We start from the raw sequence: 25479 nt of genomic DNA, 5'->3' as shown, positions 1-25479 counted from the left end.
TTTTAAAAGATATTCTATCATGACCACGAAGATCTGAGACAGGAAGAGACAGATTAAAGGACTAAGATGTACTGAGGTATCCAAAGCTGAAAACAGCTATCAAAAGGCAGCAGGCATCTGGGAAAGGACTTTCTTTTTAGCTTGCAGGCCAGAAATACATCGGCATTGCCTCTGGAATTGGAACAAAGCCAATTTTTAATTGGTTTTAAAATCTGGAATGAAACATTCCTTCAGTCATCCATGAACCGACCTCATCCTGTAGAAGCTGAGTGAATCTTGGCCAACCATCTGCCTTGTGAATTGTTTTGTTTGGGGCCCTTATAGGACAGAAAGTACTTGTGCAATAGTTTCACACCAAGTTAAAGTCCTTCATGATGTTTCTGGAGCAGAGAATTGAAAAAGAGAAAAGTCTCTGGAGAGAAAAATCAAATGCCTTCACTGATATGCCTGGGGGCTGGGTAATTTCTACCTACTTTCCTCCATATCTTAGCATAATGGCTTCCAAAAAGGAGTAAAGCCATTTCTCGCAGAAGACAGGCAGCTGGACAAGTAGACTGCAGTAGTGAAAGCCAAACCAGGTATTTTAAGATAGGTTTCATTTAACATTTTACTGGATTCACTACTGTAATTCCAGTGCTTCACACACAACCAAATTTCCATAAATTTCAGTTAAATGAATGGTGACTCTTTTGAAACAAGCATACTCTGAAATTAACTCAGTGGCAAAGAGCATATGGACAGCCCACCTTTTCTCCCATCCCCAGGACAGTGCTCCATCTATACAGCAAGGCTGGAAGAAAGGATTCTTCTTAACAGTGCCCAAGGATGAGCAGACACTTTCTCCAAGACCTGCCTAAGTCCATTCTGCCATTAGTGCAGGGAACAGGGGGAAAGGAGGAGACTAAGAAGATTAATCAACAATTCCTGAAACCTCAAATAAAATGGAAAACTAGCTGTCGATGAAGAATATAGTATAAACAAGCTCATAAATAAAAACCTACTTCCTCAGATGGGAAGTAGTTGAAGTAAGTAAGCCTCACCAAGAACTTTTAGTATTTGGGTCTGAATGGCTGCCAAAGAAGTGGGAAGGAAAAAAGAGTAAGAAAACCAAATGTAGCTTTTATACAACAACAACAACAACAACAACAACAACAACAACAGCAACAACAGGTTTTATATCTAGGGTTTTTTTCCCCCAAAGGAAGAACATTCTATTTTTAAAAAATAAGCTATAGTCTTCAAAAATGTCAATGTCCTACAAGACAAAGAATGGCTGAGGAGCTATTCTAGATGGAAGGACACTAGAGAGACAGGACAGCTGAGTGCAGTGTTTCATCATAGACTGGATCCAGCACGGGAGAGGAAAACATGCTATAAAGGACATAATTAGGTCAGCTGATACAACTGGAATACAATCAGCTGATTAGGTAAAGTATTAATGTTCAATTTATGGAGGGTTATGTAAAAGAATATCCTTATTCTTAGGAAATCCACACCAAAATATTTGGGGATAAAGGGCTGTGATGTAGGCAATTTACTTAAAATTTGAAAATTGAGATATAATTGAATAAGTTTTCAATCTTATGGTATACTTTTAAATATATTCCTGGGAGTTTCCAGATCCTAAGTCCAGACTGCTGTATGACATCTTCATGAAAATGTATAATTTCAGGCTGGTACCCAGGTGATGGAATCCCTCTGAAACCACAGGAGCTAGAGAGCTGAAAAGAAGTGGTATTTATTCAGGGACTGCATTGTGGGGGAACTCAAATTTAACAGGGTAAAACACTTTATCAGGTCTAAAGTTGCCCATACATAAAGTAAGCCATACTTGTAATCATCCTTGAGGCATGCTAATTGAGATGCTTTATCAGGACTAATACATTGCTATCCACTCCAGTTTGTCAAGAGCATAAAAGGGGTATTGCTCATATTGTAAAGAAAAAAGGAAATCAATGCTTCCCTAATTCAAGACAATACTGGAGAACCATACATTTCATTGTAACTTAATTGGATATAAGTGAATAGTCTAGAGCCAGACCACTTGCCTCAAACTCCCAACTCCACCACTTTCTTTCACTTCTCTTTGTCTCAGTTTCTTCATTTGTAAAATGGAGATAATAAAAATACTTACCTCATAGTGTTATGGTTAGGATTAAGTGAGTCAATGCTTTTAAAACACAAAGTGCCTGACCCACAGTAAATGTTCCATGAATGTTATCTTTTAATATTGATTAAATATTGCAATAAAGAAAAAAAGGATGCAGTGTTGTAAACCCATATCTAGGACTTTGATATTCACCTATAACACAGAAGGGCTTTCGGGCAAATCTCAGTCTTCCTTGCCATCCTCTATACCGACAACAGCAACCTGCAGACCAGATTCGAATGATGAACTCCAAACCAAAGACGACAATCATCACGAACTCCTAAGATATGAAATAAGACATGTTAGAGAGAGGCATTATGGAGCAAACCAGAGCAAGAAGCTCCATGGGCATTTCTGGACACTTAGACATTTGCTATAAAACATATAGTTGTTAATCACTAACGTTAACATTCCCTCTAAACCCAGAGCACATCTGAGCCTCACATTGTCTGTACTTCTACCTTGGAATGCTAGTCCTATGCAAGTTCCTAATACTGCAAATTTAGGAGTTGGTTTTAATACTAAATGGGCAGGCTGAATTATAGATCTTCCCTGTGTGGAATATACAGTGTAACTGACTTAGTTACCTGGTAGCATGCGAGATACTTGAAATGAAAGAGGGGACCCTGAAAACACAGCTTTACACTTGTACAAAAAACAGACCTTCACTTTGCTGCAAGAAATGATATAATCCCTTAGGCCTTAAGAATTGCTCTTATAGAAAAGGAAATAAACATTTAGAAGTATACTGAGTTCTTTTGTTATGATGTCAAAATCTTCTTATTAGACAGAAAGTTCCAAAAGCATTACTGTGTGTGTGACACATATATTCTTTGCCTGAAATGAGACCCTGAATCCTCCAGATATGAAGCTTGTTAATTTTTATGTTGCCTTTTGGTGAAGATGCCCAGAAAATAACACCTGCTCCAGCAAAAGGACTGGCATTATTTAGGAACAGTTGTGAATGAGCCCTGGGGAAAGGCCAACTAAAGTGGCTCATTAAGTAGTGGGTCATAGAATGAGAAGCCAAATAGAATTTGTTAAGAATGAAGCATCTCTGGAGCAAGCTTATCATAGTCACTGTGTTGTCCCTTTAGAGGGATAGGCACTGAGTTTATTGAAATCTTTTTTCTTTAAAAAATAATTCCATTTCTTGTTTTTTTAAAAAAATTTTTAATGTCTTTATTTATTTTTGAAGGAGAGACAGAGACAGAACATGAGTGGGGGAGGAGCAGAGAGAGAGGGAGACACAGAATTCGAAGCAGGCTCCAGGCTCTAAGCTGTCAGCACAGAGCCCGACTGGGAGCTCGAACCCACAAACCGTGAGCTAATGACCTGAGCTGAAGCCGTACGCTCAACTGGCTCACCCAAGTGCCCCTTCCCTTTCTTGTTTTTAAACAAGGGCAGACTTAGCATTTATCATGCAGGACAATGTTTACTAATTGATTTTTATTACAATTAATTAATTATAAAAGTGATAAGTAGTCTTTATTAAAACATTCAAACATCAAAGACATATAGAGCATAGAGAGTAAAGGTCCTAATCTCCCACCCCATGTCCCAAGATAAAAACTGTTACTAAATTTAGAAAAATGGCATTTTTGTTGTTTCAGGCAAATGTCTCTGTTTAGTTAGTGCATGTGATAATATGTTGCACTTTTGCAAAGCTTAGTAGAGATATATCATTCTATCCTTCTGTTATTTTGCACTAAGTGACCCACTAATATTTCTCATGATGAAGAATAAATCTCCAATATCATCACTGCTTACAGTGACTTAAAACTACTTACAGAATAAATCTCCAAAGATGATTTTATGCACAGATAACCAAAACTATGGTTAACATACACTCATTAATGATATGAGGGTTTCATTTTATTTTGGTTTTGCGTATATATCTAGGTAGTTGAGTCTATTCCTTCACTAAGATGGACAAAGTGCCAGATCACCTATATTTAATCCAGCACATCTTTCCACATAAAGAAAACATGCTGAGAGGCCTAAGATGCCCATGAAGTCCAATCTAGTTTTCATGGCAGGTCAGCTTTTTTTAAATCCCTGCCTCTAGCTCCTACTTGTGCCAAGAAGTCCAGCATGCCACTGGGGAGAGGTCATATAATAAGGGATACCCAAGAGAGTCCTGAATGTAGCTTGAGCAACTAGGCACATCATGCAATGAATTTTTTTCTTAAAATTTTTTTTTATTGTTTATTTATTTTTGAGAGAGAGACAGGGCACGAACAGGGGAGGGAAAGACAGAGAGGGAGACACAGAATCTGAAGCAGGCTCCAGGCTCTGAGCTGCCAGCACAGAGCCTGATGTAGGGCTTGAACTCATGAACCGTGAGATCATGACCTGAGCCAAAGTCAGACGCTTAACCTACTGAGCCACTCAGGCACCCCATGAATTTTCTTTTTCATAGGAACAGACGAAACCAATAGATGTGTGGCCATTGTTCTAAAGTAAAGTAGGCCATCACTGTACCATTTCTATGTTGCACTGAGGCAGGATAAATTATATCTACAAGTTCTTAACTCATGGCCCCTTTTTCAGGAATATTGCTTGCTGCCTTTTTTTTTTTAAGAGGTTAGGGGAAAAATCCTTCATTTCCAAATAAGCAAGAGGAAGTTGTAATTGGACTTTACCACAGGGTCACAATTTCTGCCTTGGGGTAAGTAACACTAGGGTCAGAATTCTCCTCTCCTTACTAGGCAATTACTTAGTGTTCTCTATAGGGGATAAAATTTCTAATCCTTGAGTAAGCAGCAGTGGGAGAGGAGAGCTCAGCGGATGACTATGGGGCATTTCTTTCAGGTCCAGAGCTACAGGCTGTAGGAAACGTTCTTTCCCAAGGACCTGGGGCTTATGTAATAGGGAACAAAAGCATGAAAACCACTTTGACCAAATTCCGTCTATTGGTTCCTGAAATATACACTTTACTGCAATTATAAGGAACAAAATGCTATTGAGTCAGAGAAGGGAGGGCATCCCAAATCTGACAAGTGGGGAATAGATCTGTCAACATGCTGTATACTGGTATTCATCTTGCACAAGTGAAACTTTGTACCCTTTGACCAACATCTCCCCTTTCCCCCTACCTCTTCAGTCCTCGGTAATCACTATTCCACTCTCTGCTTGTATGAGTCTGACATTTTTAGATTCAACATATAAGTGAGATGATACAGTATTAGTCTCTCACTGCCCCTCCCCCATTCAAGCTCTGCCTCTCTGTCTCTCTGTCTCTGCATCTCTCTCAAAAATAAATAAACATTGGGGCGCTTGGGTGGCTCAGTCGGTTAAGCGTCCGACTTCGGCTCAGGTCATGATCTCGTGGTCTGTGAGTTTGAGCCCCGCGTCGGGCTCTGTGCTGACAGATCAGAGCCTGGAGCCTGCTTCCGATTCTGTGTCTCCCTTTCTCTCTGCCCTTCCCCACTCACACCCTCTCTCTCTGAAAAATAAACATTAAAAAAAATAAAAAAAAAAATCATTGCACAGGCCTATGTCAAGAAGCTGCTTATGTTTTCTTCTAGCAGTTTTATAGTTTCAGGCCTTACATTTAAGTATTTCATTCATTTTGAGTTGATTTTTGTATATAGAGTGAGAAAAGGATCCAATTTCATTCTTCTGCATGTGGATATACAGTTTTCCCATTCATGGTAAAAACTCTTAGCAAGTTAGGAATAGAGGTTTACTATATTATTTGATAAGTAGCATCTACATAAACCAGGTAGCATCTACAAAAACCTATAGCTAATGTCATACTAATGGTGGAAGACTGAATCCTTTACCCTAAAATCAAGAAACAAGGCAAGATATTAGTTTCAACACTTTCATTCAACGTAGTTGAGAAATACAGTCACTGCAGTAAGGTAAGTTAAAGAAATAAAAGGCACACACTGGAAAGGTAGATATAAAGCTGTCTCTATTTGCCGACGACATGATTGTTTTCAGGGAAAATTGCAAGGAATCTTCAAAAATAATGCTTAGAACTAGTGAGTCCTGTAAGGTTGCAAGACTTAAGATCAACATACAAAATGTAATCACATTTCTGTACACTAATGATGAGGATATAGAAACCAAAATTAAAAGCACAATATTATTTATAAACCACTCCAAAGAAAATAAAATGTTTAGCTATGCACTTAATAAAAGGAGGATATGCATGCTGAAAATTGTAAAATTTTGATAAGAGAAATCAGAATTCTAAGACCTAAATAAATACCACGTTCATGAATTGGAAGATTCAACATAATAAAGATGTTAACTTTTCATAAGTTGATCTATAGGTTAATGTAATTTATATCAAAATATCAGGAAGTGTTTTTTGTAGACACAAGCTTATTCTAAAATTTATATGGAAAGTCACAAAATCCTGAAAAGGGAGAATAATGTTGGAGAATAAAGAGTTACTTTATCTGACATTAAAGCCTACTATATAGTTTCAGTAATCAAGAGTATGTGGTATTGGTGGAGGATAAGACACACAGAGAAAAATGGAACAGAATAGAGAACTTAGAAATATACCCTGACAAATATGGGTTTGGATAGAGGTACAAAAATATGGATTAAAAATGTTTATTTATTTTGAGTGTGTGTGTGTGAGAGAGAGAGGGCGGGGAGGGACAGAGGGAGGGGGAGAGACAGAATCCCAAGCAGGCTCCATACTGTCAGTGCAGAGCAAGATGCTGGGCCCAAACCCACCAATCTTGAGATCATGACCTGAGTCAAAACCAAGAGTTGGATGCTTAACTGACTCACATCTTATAAAAAAGTCAATTCAAAATAGGTCATAGGCTTAAAAGTTAAAGCTATAAAATTTTTAGTAAAAAACATAGGAAGACATTTTTAGAATTTGTGTTAAGCAAATATTTGACACCAAAAACATAAGAAATAAAAGGAAAAATTGATAAACTGGACTTCATCAAAAGAGGATGAAAAGACAAACTTCAGACTGGGAGAAAATATTTACAAACCACATATCTGATAAAGTTCTGGTATCTAGGATATATAAAAACTCTCATAACTTAACAGTAAAAAAACCCAAACAAGTCAATTAGAAAATGGGTGAAAGACATGAATAGACATTTCACTGAAAAGGATATAGAGATGGCAAATAAGCATGTGAAAAGATATTCAACATCATTAGCTATATAAGAAATGCAAATTAAAACCACATGAGGTAACATCACACACCTAGCAGAATGGCAAAAATAAAATAAATTTAGTCCACACAAAATGCTGGGGAGAATTCAGAAAAACTGTATCACTCATGCACTGATGGTGACCATGTAAAATGGTACAGCCCTTTCAGAAAACAAGTTGATCATTTCTTATAAAACTAAACATGTAGTTCCTCAAATGCTCAGCAATTGACTCGTGGGCATTCATGCCAGAGAAATTAAAATTTTTTTTATACGAAAAACTGTACATGAATGTTCACAGTGGATTTATTCATAATGACCAAAACCTGAAAACAGTCTAGATGTCCTCACCACGTGAATGGTTAAACAGGCTGATACATCCTCACCATGGAGTCTACTCCACAATAAAGATAAATGAACTACTGATACACACAACAATTTGGATGAATCTCTAGGGAATTATGCTGAGTGAAAAAAGGGCAAATCCCAAAAGGTTACATACCATGCTATTCCATTTATATAATATTTTTGAAATGAAAACATTTTAGAAATGCAGAGCAGATTAGTGGTTTTGAGAAGTCAGGGATGGGGGTAGAGGTATGCGAGTGGGAAGGAGATGTGACTATAGGTATTAAAGGGCAACCTGACAGATCCTTGTGGTGATGGAGCTGTTTGATGTCTTGACATGACCCTCCAAGTATGACAAAACTGTATAGAACTGAACACCCGTATACAAATACATACATACCCACATACAAATACCTTAAGCGCAATGTGGGAAATGTGGGATATGTGGGGAAATGTGAATAAGATCTGTGGACTGTATCAATATTATTAGCCTGGTTGTGATATTATAGCTTTCCAAAATTGTATCATTTGGGGAAACTGGTGAAGTGTATGTAGGATATATCTGTATTATTTCTTACAGCTGAATGCGAATCAACAATTGTTAAAAAAAAAAAACTTCAATGAAAAAAAGAAAGCCATCCATCCCCCACCATCTAAAGGAAATGTGTTCCTCTTCAGACTGGGATACTAGATCTGTTCTCACCGTGTTTTGAGTTAATGATGCTCTCTAAATGACCCTTTGGATGGAGTCTTCTTATTTTATTTTCAAATGACATAAAAATACAAACATTTGCTATGCTCAGTTGAAATGATTTAAATTAGGGGTGGTTCTTCTAATAGTTTTTGGACTAGCCATGTGACAGGTTCTGGTGCCTTTGCTGCCATACCTCAGGATAAATCAGTTCATTTTCTCTTGCTTGTTTTTAATTGAAATAAAATATCCACTATTTATTCAAATGGTTGCTAAAGAGATTAGTGAATCATTATTGGAGTACTTGACCTCCTTGGAGGAAAGCTATAATGTAAAGTTGGCATTATTAACAATGGTTCTATCCTTTATTGAAGCTTCTAAAAGCTTGGCTTTGACAGTTCTCTATAGAACAAAAGGCAATATTTATTATTTTTATCACTTGTCTTGAAGAAGTTATAGTGTTTCCTCATTTCTACTCACAGAATTTTGATAAAACACAGAATACCTTTCCTATTCTTATAGACTAAAAACAATATATATAGAAATTAAGAAACCTAATGGGCAGTGGTAAAGCTAGTCCTAGGTTCTATCTAGAATATTTATTGAGAATACTAACTTAGTACTAACTTTCCATTCTAGATATTAAGGAAGAATCTTTATATCTCACACCAGAAAACTGTGATGCTATTTCATTAATATAGATGACTTTGTTGTGTAATTCAAGATTTAAATTCTGTTCTTGCAGCTACTTTATTTTTGAGTTACTCAAAGTGGTTTTAGGTACAGATTGATTTTTTTGTACAAATTCACAATGCCTAACAGCTCATGTTCTAATTGTTTTCTCATTAATTAACAGCACTGTTCATTAAAACACAGTGACCTTTGTCTAATCTACAAGCTGTCTAATGTGACCATTAGTTTTTTCTGGTTTTATGCCATCAAATGGCATTTTTGTGAAGATGAAATGCCAACATTATAAACCCCATGACATTTCCACCAATCCTTGAAGAGCTGTGGCTAATTAGACATACAAAATTGGAACTACTGCCTTTATTCAGAATATCAACATAATCAATTTCTAGCTATTTTGGCTCGTGTGTGTGTGTGTGTGTGTGTGTGTGTGTGTGTGTGTGTTGTGTGTGTACTTAAAGTAACACAGGGCTAGCAGGCCAGCATGCCTCCTCACATAATCCCTGGAGGGAAAGGATCTGTGACGTCAACTGAGTCATAAATTTCAAAGAAAGGCATCAGTCAGAAGGGTTGCAGTTATAATTCTTTGTAATTTGGAAAATTCTACTAGTATAACACATATCAAGGAAGTGAAAGTAAGATCTAGAGATCACTCTACATTTAAATCAGAATGTGGAAATAAATACACAAAAGCAAGTCATTTTTTGGATTTTCGTCTCTTCCTAGAACAGAAAAAGACCCTAAACACAAGCTTACTAACCATCACCGAGAGGCCATTACATGCATCCATTGTCACTCTAGCTTCCTTTCACATTTCTCCTTATTTTGGGGGATGGTACATTAACTATTAGTGTATTGGAAGAGAATTTGAGAGAATGAATGTTTCTACCAATGGGGCTGATTTGACCTGGAGTTGAAGACGAGTCAATACCTTCAGGATTATGCTTGCATCCAGGGAGGGGAGTGGTGAGAATATGACGGAACTTTACTAAGTTGCTTAGTGGACACTGAGTGGGGGTGTGCAGAGAAAGGGAACATGGCACTAGCAGTAGGGGAAGATGGGGAGACCATAACAAAATGTGAAGGGGCATTGATGCTGCCTGCCTTCAGAAACAGCAATTGAGATGGTTTTGAAAGTCACTGATAGACAAATCCATTTCAGGAGCACCAGGAAAATCCAGTGCCTCCTAAGGTCTTCCTTTTTGGGTTGGTTGATTCCTGAAAGTTGTCTAGAAATGCTTTATCCTTTCAAGATTTTCATACCTATTAAAATGCAAATATCCCTCTAAAAAGTAATTCATCAACCATATTTAGATGCAACATTCATTTATCCCAGAGGCTTTTCAGTTGGGGCATAGGGAAGGGGGTAGTTTGAAAATGTCTCATCCCAAATGACTTATTTACACGTTACTACCAAAGGACCAGGGGCAGGTTTTTATCAGGTGTTGGGGTCACAGGTTGAGAGCATATGGGCGAGGGGTAGGAGGCAGTGCCTCCTTTGTGGTGGGGAGAAGATCAGAGGAACAGAGGACAAGAGTGAGGAACAGAGGACATTCCTTATTCCCCCTCACCGCCCCCCCCCACCACCCCAGTTCAGCCTAGCAATGGTCCTATGCACCTTAGTTGCTAGATGAGATGCCATGATGATATCTGCTCTCTTGTAGTGACTTTAGACACTTAGGGATAGGTTGGTTGCTGTCAAGTGTTGTAATGCCTGCCTGGTATGAAGGAGTCATCCAAGTGACCCCTCTGTGTTCCTGTTTTGTGCTCTTAAAGTCACATCTACATCAGGGGAAAGGGTGGCTTACGCATTCTACTCCACCCGCCACATCGTGGGTTGGAGAATTCTGTCCTTGGTACAGAGCCACAGTGATGCTCTCTGCTGAGGTGCCCAAGTTGATGGTAGGGCTTTCTGCGCATTCTCTCCTTCCCCCCCTTTGGGAAAAGAAAGCAGTCTCACTGAGTACTTTTTTGGTTCCCCATCCCAAACCAAATTAAACCTTAATGGGTTGGAGATTTATATATGGGCGTGTCTACATGCAGCCACATGTGTATGTAGCAGGGATTCATGAACTGAAAGCTAGAAAAACTGAAAACAGTTTGCTGTACCTTGAGCTAAACCCAGGTATTCATTCTGCTATGGTTTTTCCAAAAAAAAAAAATCACAAATGAACCTGTTAAAGTTGGAATTGAAGCTAAAAGCTCTGAATCAGATCAAAATGGGAACACCAAGAAAGTCTCCAAAATGAATGAAATCAAATAAAGTTTTCATTTGATTTGAATTGCTAATTTGTCAATTTCTCATTATCTTATAGGCTTTTCTTTCTCTTGGGAACTGTTATGAGCTTGCCCCCAAACAATATAAGTAACAACTTAAAATTAACATTGCTACTAGAAATAAAATTAGCCTATTCTATTGGTTTTATAATATGAAAATATGTAAAGGCAATGGGTTTTTCTTACTTATAAAAATTTAAAATACTTATAAAATTTTAAATAAAATTCCTTAAAATAACAAGTAATATATTTCAATAAAAAGATATTCCTGTACTTATGAAATTGGTACATGTCAGCCAAGTTGATTATAAAGCAAATCTTATTGTTTCCTGTTGGTGAAATTTCTCTTGAAGGTTGTGGTGAACACCTGCGACAAGACAAGAGTTAGGATAGTTGCAGTGGAGTGAATGTTCCCTCCAAAATTCAGACGTTGAAGCCTCTGCTCCCCCAGTGTGATGGTATTTGGAAGTGGGCCTTTGGAGGTAATTTGGTTTAGAGTCAGTCATGAAGGTGGGGCTCCATGATGGGATTAGTGTCCGTAAAAGGAAGAGAGACAGAGCTGCTTACAGGTTCTCCCACTTTTCCTGCCCCCACCACATGGGGACACAGTGAGAAGGCAATTGCCTGCAAGTCAGGAAGAGGGCCCTCATTGGGGAATAAAATCAGTCATCACCTTGATCTTGGACTTCTACCTTCTAGAACTGTGACATATAAACATTTGTTGCTTAAGCCACCCAGTCTACATATTTTGTTACAACAGCCCAAGCGGACTAAGACAAATGGATTTTGTGCTACCAAGAGGCTGAGAGTCAGGTCAGGACTGAGCATATTCTTAGGAAACTTTTAGAACTTTTTACTTTTGTTGGGAGTATGTCTCAGCCCTTATAGCTACCCTTGCTTGGACCAAAGAAATTACTCTGATAATGAGAGGTCCCATGATTTTTAGAAAATTGGCCCCTTCCCTCTTCTTTCAGGGTGTTTGCATAGTTTAGTATAACTAACTCTTCTGCAACATTTATTTCATTCATAAGTGTTCTGCTTTTCATGAATACCTTTTACAAATGTATACTGAATACCATAACCATGCAGTAGAGAGATGGGCAATGTGGCTATCACCCTTGAGTTTATAATCTATTTGGGACTATAAGATATGCATAGTAGAACACTCATAAAATTATGTGCAGTAAGTGCTATCTGAGTGGTGGTCTTTTGTTTCTGGAGAAACTCCTCACTCATTGTAGCAAATCCTCTACCCAGGCAGGCCCTCACAACAAACAAACTTCAAATGTTTGTTGAAGTTTCCTTCAGTTCAAAACTTCAGGTTCAGCAAAAACTAATTAGCATCCAGCTTTATCAATCCATTAAGATCAAAATTCTGAAAAAGGGCCGGTTAGAAGTAGAAAAATTAGGATGAGTTAATTGGCCTATGATTTTGGTCTAACCTGCCTATTCAGCACTATTACACTAATTGCAATTGGAGAGTGAATTGGTTCTCACCACAAGAAGTCTCGGTGTCAGTGTGTGCTTATTTTGATTAATCGAAGGTACAGAATAGTAACAGTAATTACCTAATTTCACTCTTATGATTTATAGCACTGAAAAATTTTGTTTTCACTTGGGGTCACCTGATGATATCTCTTTTCTTTTTACTATCTTACTACTAGAATGATAAGATTTTTCGCCTTTGGTTAAGAAAGTTTAAGAAAATGTTTTTCCACATTTTATTTATTTTCGAGAGAGAGAGAAAGGACAATGACTTCAAGTAAAGGGTTTGTATTCAAACTTTCTCAAACTCCTTCTGACAGTTTTTGAAACCAACTCTAACTACCCTGTGCCCGGTAAATTGACCACACTAATCTCTGGTCAATACAGATAGTAAATACTCTTAAGACAGACTGGGAAAAGAAAAGAAAGCAAGGGGCAGTTTGTTCCTTTTATCTGAGTATAGTTTGGGTGGAATCCCCAAATGTTTTAATGTTTGGAGGAAATGGAACTTCAGGCAAGAGCCAAAGTGGCTCTCCTGAAGCAGCCAGTGTTTTATTAACTCGGTAATGAGGAAGGCAGATGCTGTGTTGATGGGGGGATGGAACTCTGAGAACCTCAACTGTTGAGCTGTCCAATGGGGAAAACACTGCCTGTTGGTAGACCATGAAAACAGTGGGCATAATATGGAAGAAATAGAAACCTTTGGGACCATGGCTTTCTGAGGAGGAAAGGCTATGGGGCAGGGTGGTGATGGAGTCCAGCATAAATCAGTTACTTTCTTGTTTTCTTTCCATGTCCATAAGCTATAGACTGCAATGCAGACCTCCATATGCTACTGGGAGAAATCCCCATGCTTTCTTGGGTCATCTAACCCACCTTTCTTCTAGGCCTCCTGATAGAACAGGAGCTATTTTGATTTAAAACAGTCTTGGTTTCCTCCTCTCTTGCCCATAATAATTGTTTTCTCTTATAAGCATCAAAATGCATTTTCTTACCTAACGTTGTATATGCCCCCCACCCCATTACCATAGTATGTCTTATTGGTGTTAGTATACTCTATGGTAACAAGAACAGTATCCTTCGGTGAGCATGGAGAGGTAGGAAAACACATACCTAACTCTGTACATATTGCACATGTGTTGGCACACACACCTGTATGTGCACTTGCTCAAAAGCTTTCAGAGCTGATATTGGGATTCAGTCAACCAGGCTCATGTTCAAGAAAAGGAGAGACAGAAATCTAAGAATGAAAATCTACGAGAGACTCTAGTAACAAAACATACCACACAAATAGAAAATGCATATCTGTTCTCAGGGCAATCTTTCATAAATATAAAATGTTAACTATCCCCAAAGTATGTGAGTCAGTGGCACTGTCACAATGTTCCATTAATAACACGTTCTAAATTGGAGACAAATTTAAAGTTTTCTGACCTTTTGAACATTAATGTCATAAAGACAAATAAAATATATGCAAGATCACTTATTTTCATAGTTTCAATTTTATTAGCCATGTGAATCTTCATGTGAATCATCTTTTATGAAATCTGTCATGATCCTGGGATATTTATTTATGTGTCTAATTGTTTCTAGTGATCCATCAAGATCATTCAAGACTAGTCATGCTATAAATCAAGTGTACTCTTAAGTTGGGTAAGATGGAGGGCCTATTCACTGATAAACTTGAACAAATTTAATGAGTTCCTCTGCCTATTGTTCATTTGCACCATTAAACAATAGATTAAGAATGAATATGTCTTTGGGGCACCTGGGTGGCTCAGTTGGTTAAGTGTCTGACTCTTGGTTTTGGCTCACCTCATGATCTCATGGTTCCTGAGTTTGAGCCCTAGGTTGGGTTCTGCGCTGACAGCACAGGAGCCTACTTGGGATTCTCTCTCTCCCTTTCTCTCTGCCCCTCCCCTGCTCTCTCTCTCAAAATAAATAAACTTAAAAAAAAAAAAAAGAATGATTATGTCTTCTATACCTACTAGCTTAAGAAAAAATTGAGATGAGGATAAAATGAGAAAGATATTTGGGAAATTTCCAAGTGTTTTAGAATACCAGCTTTTATGATCCCTAAGCATAAGACAGCAGATGGCACGTATTTATCAATTTGATTTACTAGTAAGTTATCCTGGCAGCAGAATCCAAGGAATATTGGGGATATCCCTTGTTTTTAATCATAACCTATTTCTGTGTTGTGTTATTCACCAAGCCATGTTCTGATTCTAATTTGTTTTTCTGAAGTTTCTCTGATGAAGAGAAAAATGACTTCACTTGCTACATCTAGCCTTTATCTCAGACAGAGATAGCTCCGATTGTACATTAGCCAATACTCTTATTTGCCCATAATAGTATGTGGAATGCTATTTCTGCCAAACGTCTCTCCTCACATCATTGACGTATCTTAATTAATACATTACCGACTTCTTGTCATCCGTTAAGCACACCTGCCAAACAACCTCTGATTGGAGATGGCCTCCTTCTGCAGGATGGATTGCCATCACTTGGACTGATTTGGAAAATTACTTAGTGTAGGAGGGAACTGATCTGTCACAGTAATTTGAAACCCTGCTCTGCTCTCCTGCTCTTTTATTTGGTTGAAGACTTATTCCTACCTGGCAACACGACACTTGATTTGGAGACCACAGTAGTAGTATAATGATATATGAGAGGACTGATTCACAATTTTAACTAAGAAAGCATCCCGTACACAGTTCGTGAAGAAAGTTGTGGAAATACAGACCCATACATTGACTTTATGGGACACTAACAAAAAGTGGGCCCTGAGCAAAAATAACCATCTATTCAGAAGTAAGGCACTGCCCCAGAAAAGAATGCACTGGAGAAAGTACACTCCTTACCATTTCTGAAGCAGCATGGAATGCCTGAATAGATGTAAAGTGATATAGCAGTGTCAAGTTGACCTTTTGTAGAATCTAGACAAAAGAAGTCCTGGAGCAAGGTGTGCTGAAAGTAAATTTGCTCAGAGTGAGGGGGGTGGGGAGGTGATGGGCTGAAGGGAAAAGGAACATCTACCAACAGAGGTGGATTCTCCTGTTGAAGCAAAAGGGCCCTGGGAAATTTTCTCCACTGAAAGGGAAACCGACTCTCTCTTCTTTCTCGTCTGTGTTCCCCTTTATCATCCTCATTTGCCTTCCAGGCTAGTCCATGAAGTCTCCAGTGAAGAAATGCTGTCAGGCCCACTGCAAGATAGTCTGATTAGGCAGCTGTGTGTATCACAGCCTCTAGTTATGGTCAAAGCCCCAACAGTCTCTCACCAGGTGTGGTTGTAGGGGAGACTTCCTTGCTGTTGCCCTACCTCACAGCCCCATATCTTGACAGGCAGGGAATAGAATTGTACTACAGCAAGGATTTCACCACCCTCTCGGCCAATTAAGAGTATCTAAAAGTTACTGAAGGTAGTTTTCAAAGACTAGCTTTATATATCTAAAATGAGTTATCTTATCAGAGAGTAGAAATTGTTTATACTTATGAAAAGTTCCCATTTTTACAACTTCTTCCATTATTTTACTCTGCATGTTTACATAGTAAATGCAGGCTCAGTGGAATCTTTTCTTTTTAAAGAACACAAATACAATTCATTACTTCCATTCAGCCTTCTCTAATTCAGAATTTGTGATAATTCCACTGGAGTCTGGGTAACACTTATTTTTGTGCCATTTATTCAAAGAGGATTTACTAGGCAAATTAAGAACAGAAATGAGAGGACAAGGGGGAAGGTTTAACATATTTAAGAGGAAACAGTTTTCAAGATCCTTAATAGTACTTATTTGCATTTAAACAATTAATGGAATAATTACAACCAAGCCATCTCATTAATTAAAGAAAACCCAGCAGGATCTTTATTTGGCAACAGTTAGCAGAGATTCCCTAAGTATCAACTCAATGGGAAATTGGTAAGAAATATGCCTTCTCCCAAATTCTAATTACCCCCTTTCAATCATCTTAAATGTTTCCCAAACACTGAGGTAAACATTCCAATAAGCTATAGCTAGCTTCATAAATTAGTATACAGATATGCATCAGTCTGTGCTATAGGTATCTCCAGGATCCTGTGATCACTGAAAGCAGCCCCCAACCTAGTAGAAGCATGACAAGTGGAGCAGGAGGAAGGGTCCGTAGCTGATCCAAAGGGCTTGTGTTCTGTTCTGGTCCTTTTTGTATCTCTCTTGTGACCTGACCCGGTAGATAGGCCTACTTGCCTCTCCCTCCCAGGTACAAGCCCCTAGAGACCTTATAAACTACAAGTTTCCCTTCCAAGGAAACAGAAAGCCAGCACAAAGACTTGATTAGGTCATTTTCAAACACTGGGATCATTAATTTGGTCCTAGTAGGGCACTTAGGACAAAGTGCAGAAAATGGAGATTCCACCATGTTTCATTAGTTCACTTAGCAGAGAGCAGGGGTTCAGAGCACAGAAGGGCTCTGCCACTTACTAGCTGTGTGACTTTGGGCAATTTATCTTAACCACACTGTGCTTCAGTTTTCTTTTCTATAAAATGGGGATATAAATTCCTTCTTTAAGGGTTGTTACCAGGGTTGAAATGACCTAATATTGTACAGTGCTTACAACTGTGCCTGACAAGTAGAAATCACTTTATAAGTGCTAAATAAGATGAATTCATTCATCTAATATTCAATAAGTGGTTACTACATGACAGGTCCATTTCTAGATGCTGAAGATACAGAAGTGAACAGAGTCAAAACCTCCTGTGTTCTTGGTGCTTCTAGTGAGGGAGGCAGATAATAACATAATAAATAAGCACATATTACAGACATCAGAAGATAAGTGCCACTGAGAGTGATAAAGGAGGGGAAATGTGCTGAGGAGGGCTGGTGGATGTCCAGCCTTAAACAGGAGAGTCAGGGTAGGCCTTTCTGAACAGACTAGAGGTTGTAGTTACAAGCCTGATGCAAATGCCCTGAAGTGTGGATGAGGAACAAGGAGACAGGGGGGCTGAAGTAGATTGAGTAAGGGGAGAAGAGTGGGAGGTGAGGACAGATGGGAATGGACAGCCAGACAGTCTTTAAGGGTCATTGTAAGTGGGTCTTTTAGGTCACTGTAAGAACTTTGGCTTGCTTTTTTTTTCTTCTTTGATGTTTATTTATTTTGAGAGAGAGATATAGTGAGCAGGGCAGGGGCAGAGAGAGACGGAGACAGAGAATCCCAAGCAGGCTTCATGCTCAGAGAGGAGCCCGATTCAGGGCTCAAACTCATGTAATGTGAGATAGTGACCTGAGCCAAAGTTGGACGCTCAACTGACTGAGCCACCCAGGTGCCCCAGAACCTTGGCTTTTACTCTGAGAGAAATGGAATGTGTTCTCCAGGACAAAGGCCTTAGGAAGAACCAGCCTGCTTTCTGTCTCCTCACCCACCATAGCTGCTCTGTTCATTCTCCAGGTTTTGGTAAAGATGGAAGATCTCTCTGAGAGGAACTGGGCACCCACCAACAATGGAAGAAGCAGGGTGTGGAAACTCAGACAGGACCCATATGTCTGTCTATTCTAGGCAAGAGAATAGAAATGAGGCTCTACTCTGAGAATAGGCTTTCCCTGATATGTGCTAAAGTAGAAGCTTGAAGCTGTAAATATATCATATGTTCATTAGACGATTTCCATAATTATCAGAACCTTCAAGTAGACACTATTCTGCTCACTGCCAAGTGCCAACCCACAGGTCTTCATTCCTAGTCTGCAGTGTGGCCCTGAACTGACAAGCTTCCAAGAGCTTCCACTCTGAGGAGATGAAAAACAATGTTAGATCTGATATGATTGATCAGCAGTAAAGGAAAGAAGAGAAACAGATACAGAATAAAATTATTTTTTATTTAATTTTTATCTGCTTTCCAAACAAGATAAATTTAAATGGAAATTCAGAACACGTGAAATGCTTTTATTTGTAAGTTTGTAGGATATAAAACCCGACAATCCTTGCTTATCCTGTTCTGCTTAAATGCTTCTCTCTTTGGGAATCTAGAGCATCAATAATATTGCAACAGTTTTGGTAAAATTGCCACTTTTTTCCTCAAATTTGATAAATGTCTGGCTCAAATTCTCTGAGATAAGATGAAGATAGTGAGAATCAGATCACTCTTTACTTTTCTGATAGCTGAGCCGAAGCTGGGGAGAAGAGACTTCAAATTTCCCTTATTTTTTGACTTTAGGGCTCCATGTAAAAGAGTGACCATAAAGTGAAAATATTATTAAAGAAGCTATGGACAAAATAATAATCTTCCCCCATCTCTCAACCAAATCTTCTGTGTTCAAGATGTTAAGAAAAATATATGACTCATAATTGATACTATTACATAAATGTTGAAATCTTTGAGTGTTAAGGGGACTGTTTTTAAAAAATCTTTTTTTAATGTTTATTTATTTTTTGAGAGACAGAGACAGAAAATGAGTGGGGGAGGGGACAGAGAGAGAGGGAGACACAGAATCTGAAGCAGGCTCCAGGCTTCAAGCTGTCAGCACAGAGCCCAGTGCAGGGCTCAAACCCACGAACCATGAGATCATGACCTGAGCCAAAGTTGGATGCCTAACTGACTGAGCCACCCAGGTGCCCCAATTCAGGGGACTGTTTTAAGCAGTGCTGAGCTGTGGGTGACTACTGGGCACGCAGAGTGCTCTTAGCATCTCAGCATCCTCAGGCTGGGCCATGATTCACAGAAGTTGAGTGTGGTTATTTGCTTTGGTGATTTTTTTGTTTGTTTATTGGAAAGAGAACCTACTTGAATAATGTTTTTGTTCATCTGAAATGTGAGCCTTATAAAAAGTGACTAGACCATGGTGGTTAGAAATTTCCATCTTATAATTAAAAACAAAAAGTTGTTGGCTGTCAACAGAAGCATAAAGATGAATTCTGGCTCTGGTGAGGGTCAGATTATGTTGAGGTTTTATTTCATCCCTCTATATTTCTGAATGTTACTGAGTCAAGAGAAAGAGTAATCCCTCATTTCAGATGAATTTTTCTTGGAGACTTTCCCAAACAATTAATTCCCTTTCTCTTTGGCTTTCCTGCTTTCATCTCCTAAAAATCTCAAACTTTGATTTTTTAAATCTCCAGCTATCAAGGGAAGTATACATATGTAGGCAACCTAAAGCTTTTTTTTTTTTTAATTGTTTCCCTTTGCAATCATTCTGTCCTAATGGTGCAAGTACTTGTGCCTGTGACTGAACTCTTATACTAATAATTTGTTGCTCTGGTATTTGACCAGGATTATTTATGTCAGAGGCTTAAGTCTAAGGGCTGACTTTTTACAGTTCACAATAGCTTAGTGAGTGGTTCTCAAGAGGGCAGGACATTACCCATGAAGTGCTAGGAGGCAATTTTGATTCATCCAATGATTGTTGGAAAGGGAAATGATATCGGGTAAGATGCTAGATTCCTGCAAAGCACTGATCCCACACAACCTTGGACATTTATGTAGAGGAAAGGAACTAAGCTTTCCAAGGTGCTTTGTTTCTGGGAGAACTCCAGTCTTCTGTCATATGGGACAATGAACAGCATCAGGTGATTCCCCTAAAGCTTCAGGGCTTTTTAATCTTACATTTAGGTTTAAGAATGGTTCTTAGTAAGCCCTTTAAAGTTTTTTTGTTTTTGTTTTTGTTTTTAACAAATTAATTAATTTCCCTTAGTCTTCAGTGCAATACTGATCCATACATCCTTTAAAGGAATAAGGCTCTATCCACAATTTTGCTTCCATCACTCAGGACCACTAGACTTTGGATGAAGACTGCTGTCTGCTAATACTCTAACTAGTTAAATGCTAGCATTGAAGATGATGCAGGTGGTAAGCCATGTCCTGGGAAGGCACCTAATAAAATGCCTCAAGTCTAAATTTAGACAGAAGGCGTGCTTGGCATTAAGATTTCTAGGGGACATGGCATAAAGAAGAGCAGTAATATTGGGTCTGATCTTAGAACGGTTTACTCATCATAATGGTGGCTACTGTTGTTTTCTCGTATAATTTTCTCACTCTCCACCTCTCAGGTTTCCTTCATTTACCTACATTTCCATGATCTCCAAATATAGACTGCCATATCTCCTGGACTATATAAATATTTTTAATATATTTAAAAGTAGCCTTTCTTCTGAACCTGTCAAATGCTCTGTGTTCTCAGTCTTGCATAATGGCATCACTATCTAACCACAGTCCAAAGTCAGAAAGTGCAGGCATCCTCACCTCCAATCTCTCACCTTAAACAACTACTCCTTGTTGGCTTGGCCTCAGAAATGTCCCCTGGGGTCACCCGGGTGGCTCAGTCCGTTAAGTGTCCGACTTTGGCTCAGGTCATGATCTCATGTTTCTTGAGTTTGAGCCCACTTTGGATCCACTGTCCCCCTCTCTCTCTGCCTCTTATCTGCTCATCTCTTTCTCTCTCAAAAATTAATAAACATTTTTAAAAAAGAAAAGTCCCCTGAATTCAGCCTTTCCTTTCTATTTCTTCTGCTTCTGTTTTAGTCCAGATGTTCACCATATGACTCAGGGCAATGCAGCAGCCTCCATTCTCTCCTGTCCTCCACTGCTCCTTCTCTTTTTCAGTTATCCTCCAAGGTGTAGTGAGAATTATCTTTCTCAAACCCAATTTGATCAAGTCATTGTGCTATTCATCAAAAGATTTTTCTTTTTTTTTGATTCCCATCACTTACAGCATAAAATCCAAATGGCTTTAGAAAACTAGGCTCTTTTCAGTCTGGTTCCAACCTTCCTCTGAGCCTCTATGTTCATCTACCTTAAATCTGTCCAGACTGCCCCAGACCTTTGTGATTTCAGACCCAGCTCAAATATCCCCACTTCTGGACACCTTCCCCAACTGGCAGTGGAGAATCATTTACTTTCTCTGCCGTAACTAATTGTTCTTCTTACACATTTCTTTCCTTTTTTTTTTTAACAATTTTTTAAAATTTAAGTTTATTTATTTATTTTGAGAGAGAGAGCACAAGCCAGGGAGGGGCAGAGAGAGAGAGGGAGAGAGAATCCCAAGCAGGCTCCATGCTGACAGTGAAGAGCACGACATGGGGCTCCATCTCACAAACCATGAGATCATGACCTGAGCCAAAATCAAGAGTTGGATGCTTAACTGACTGAGCCACCTGGGCTCCCCTTCTTACACATTTCTATTACTCCATCGTATTTATAGATCACCTACTCTCTAATTCCACTTACTTTTGGTTCTCTCATTCACTTTTGGTTCTTTCTTTCAAGGTAAGAAATTCGACCTTTTAATTCAAAAAATGGTTTGGAATTTCACTCTCTCTTAAAAACTCTAGACAGAATAATTTACATGAGGTTAGGGAAAAGGCTAGGGCATAAAGCCTAGAATATAATAGGCACTAAAGACATGCTTTTCTAATGCCTGGTTTAAAGCAAAATACGTGTCAAAAGTGAAATATGGGCAATGTTATTATGTGAGGTCTGAGGAGGGAGTGATAACTATGTCTCAGTTTGATTAGGCTCAGTTAATCTAAAATGCCATTATAGGAAGCTATTTGGAGACTTTAGTCCCTATTTCTTTTGCCTTCAGAGATCATTAGTGAATGACTTAGTCATTAGTAAATGACTTTTTAATTAAAATATGTTAGTGTTGAATAACTGACTAGGTCATTGCAATATCTCTCTTGTTGTGTGATCTTATTCATTAAAAATTTTTTTTAATGTTTATTTATTTTTTGAGAGACAGAGACAGAAAATGAGTGGGGGAGGGGACAGAGAGAGAGGGAGACACAGAATCAGAAGCAGGCTCTAGGCTCTGAGCTGTCAGCATAGAGCCTGATGCAGGACTCAAACCCACAAACTGTGAGATCATGACCTGAGCTGAAGTCAGATGCCTAACTGACTGAGCCACCCAGATGCCCTCACCTCCCAATCTTATTCATTTTTAATGTTGGCTACAGAATCACTTTATACTATTATTCTTTAATGTCAATGATCAGCCTGCTTTGATATTAGGTAAGAGTACTTGCTTTAATAACATGAATACTTGATTATCCTAGATTCAAAAGGGTATTGAAACTCAGCAGAAAATAAGAATGAGTGAAAAAAGAAGAGGTGAAAGTTAGCAAATAATCTTTGTATTTTAGATTTTGAAAATTGTGTTCTACTACTTAATTATATTTGCCTTTATAGATCTTCCAAAGGAGTGAAAAATTGTTTTTTGGAATTTCATACTGCTAAAATTAAAAGATTAATTGAAACCAGAGTATTTTAATGTCTCCATGGAGGCACTGAACTTATATACTAATTATGAAAAAGCCTGGTATGAGTAGAGGAGAGTAAAATCTGGTTCTAGTCATTCATTTTGTACATTAATAGTTTTATTTTGCACCTCTTTTCTTCCAGATATCAAGTACCTCTTTTGTCCCAGACACTGGGGAGAAAGTGATGAACAAAACAAGGGCCACTCTTAATGGAGCTTGTATTGTGTTGACAGAAATCAGTAATGAATAACAGTGACAAATAAGCAAGAAAATATCAAATAATGGTAGATGCTATAGAGACAACAAAACAGGGATACACGTGGAGAATTACTACCAGTTTCTTTAGACTGGATGGCCAGGACATTTAGTTTTCACACATTTATTGAACATCTCCTATATGCTAGGCCCAGGCATACTAGGAAATACAAAGACTACTAACATATAGTCCCTATTCTAATGTAGTTTTCAGCCTTGCAGAAATGAAATACGTCTTCGGAAATCAGTGATCATAGTGGAGGACAATGAACGCTGTTAAAGACCACCCACTACTATAGACCATTCTCTCTGAGCTGTGCAGGACCCCAGAACACAGAGGAGAAAGAAACAACTCCTGGTGAGCTGGGGAAAACAGAGAGGTGGGGACGGGGGTGGGGGGAGAGAGAGAGAGAGAGAGAGAGAGAGAGAGAGAGAGAGAGAGAGAGAATCCCAAACAGGCTCCATGCTGTCAGCACAGAGTCCGACCCAGGGCTTGAACTCATGACCCATGAAATCATGACCTGAGCCAAAATCAAGAATTGGTCACTCAACTCACTGAGCCACCCAGGCACCCTGAAACCTATGGAACTTAAAAAAAGAAATCTAGTGAAAACAACAATCCTAATAAGACATTAGTGCATTTAAAAAGATTCATCAAATTCTAACAAGGAAATGCTGCAATAATTCCAGACTTCACCTACACCAATGTGAAGATAGCTTGATGGAAGGGGATGTCTGGAAGGGCACAGGTGGCTGGATCATGAGGACAAGGGCCCTATATCACATGTCATAGGTAGAGAGGAAGGCATAGGCTTTGCACAAAATGCAGTGATATTAAAGATGGATTATTTCCTTTCTAACCTTACATTTGTGTCTTTTGCATAAGATTAGGGAAAATTGACTTATAAGTGCTTCCAAGGCAGAGCAAGTGTCCAAAATTAGAAGGAGGATATGGGCACCATTGTGTTTTTTTTTTTTTTAATTTTTTTATTCTCAAGTTAGTTAACACAGAGTAGTCTTGGCTTCAGGAGTAGAACCCAGTGATTCATCTCTTGCATATGACACCCAGTGCTCATCCTGAAGAGTGGATATGGGCAGTATTGTACTTTTTCAGCTTTGCTGCATTTAGCTAGGCTGGTATGCTTTACGCTCAGCTGCTGTTATTTGGGAAAAATCATCTTTAGCTTCCATGTTACATTGACATCGTTACCCTATTTACAATTGCATATGAGGTGATTTGCATTATGGAAACAGAATAGACTGCATACGCATAATAGTCAAAATTCTCCACCTGACTTAACTAGAAAAATAATCTTAAAGAATCATTGCAGACAAGGATGGGGACTGTATGAGTATCTCAGTGTACAGCTGGTGTGTGATGTGTGCCAGGCTTCTGGCTCACAGCATACCTGGTAGGTGCTCAGTGAATATTTGATGAGTGAATAAATGAATGAATGAATCAGCAAGCAGCACAAGATAAAGCAAAGAAAAAAAATATCCTTCTGTCTGTAGAGGTGACTCAAGGAAATGTATGTCCTCACAACCTCTGCCCTCAGACGTAGCTGGGTGCTTCTCATCTCTGACCCCCAGCTTTGACTCTCCAACTCTATGAACAGATAACCTCCCCAACCTGGTTATACAATCCACTTTGCATCAGTTGGCCCTTGCCTGGCTACTGCGATGCTGAACATGCAGTTTGTAGAGGATTGCATCAGAACAGAAGAGAACCAGAAGGAGACTGAGGAAGGAGCCTGCTGGAAAGAAGATGGGTCAGCCAAGTAGGACAGAAAACTGTCCAGATTTACACGGATGGTTCTCCAGTCATTATTAGCATGAAGTCAAAGAGTCAGGGAGGCTCACCACCCATACACTTCTACATAACACCTCCAATTATATTGAGATTTCTCTTTATTTTTTTTAATTTTTAAAAACTTATTTATTTATTTATTTATTTATTTATTTATTCATTCATTCATTCATTCGTTCATTCATTTATTTGAGAGAGAGAGCATGAGTAGGGGAGAGAGGCAGAGGGAGAGAGAGAAAGAGAATACCAAGCAGGTTCTATGCTGTCAGCACAAAGCCTGTCATGGGGCTTGATCCTACGACCTTGGAATCATGACCTGAACTGAAATCAAGAGTTGCATGTTTCACTGACTGAGCCACCCAAGCGCCCCTCTTTCTTTTAAGATTGCTTTTGACGTTGAGTCATCCTTGA

At 38.7% G+C, this 25479-nt stretch overlaps 1 protein-coding gene across 2 annotated transcripts in view; it reads right to left on the bottom strand.

Annotated features, from left to right (window-relative positions):
• The window catches only part of KCNQ5 (potassium voltage-gated channel subfamily Q member 5), a 517269-nt gene that overhangs the window by 140397 nt on the left and 351393 nt on the right, over positions 1-25479 (bottom strand). For both annotated transcript variants that reach the window (XM_043591809.1, XM_043591810.1), the window contains exon 3: positions 2303-2429. In XM_043591809.1, the coding sequence (XP_043447744.1) occupies positions 2303-2429 (127 nt within the window). The remainder of the gene's footprint in view (positions 1-2302; positions 2430-25479) is intronic.

This window comes from Prionailurus bengalensis, chromosome B2, assembly GCF_016509475.1.
Source record: "Prionailurus bengalensis isolate Pbe53 chromosome B2, Fcat_Pben_1.1_paternal_pri, whole genome shotgun sequence".
Taxonomy (NCBI): Eukaryota; Metazoa; Chordata; class Mammalia; order Carnivora; family Felidae; genus Prionailurus; species Prionailurus bengalensis.
The sequence above is the reverse complement of the archived record's forward strand: the minus strand, read 5'-3'. Positions and strand labels throughout refer to the sequence as shown.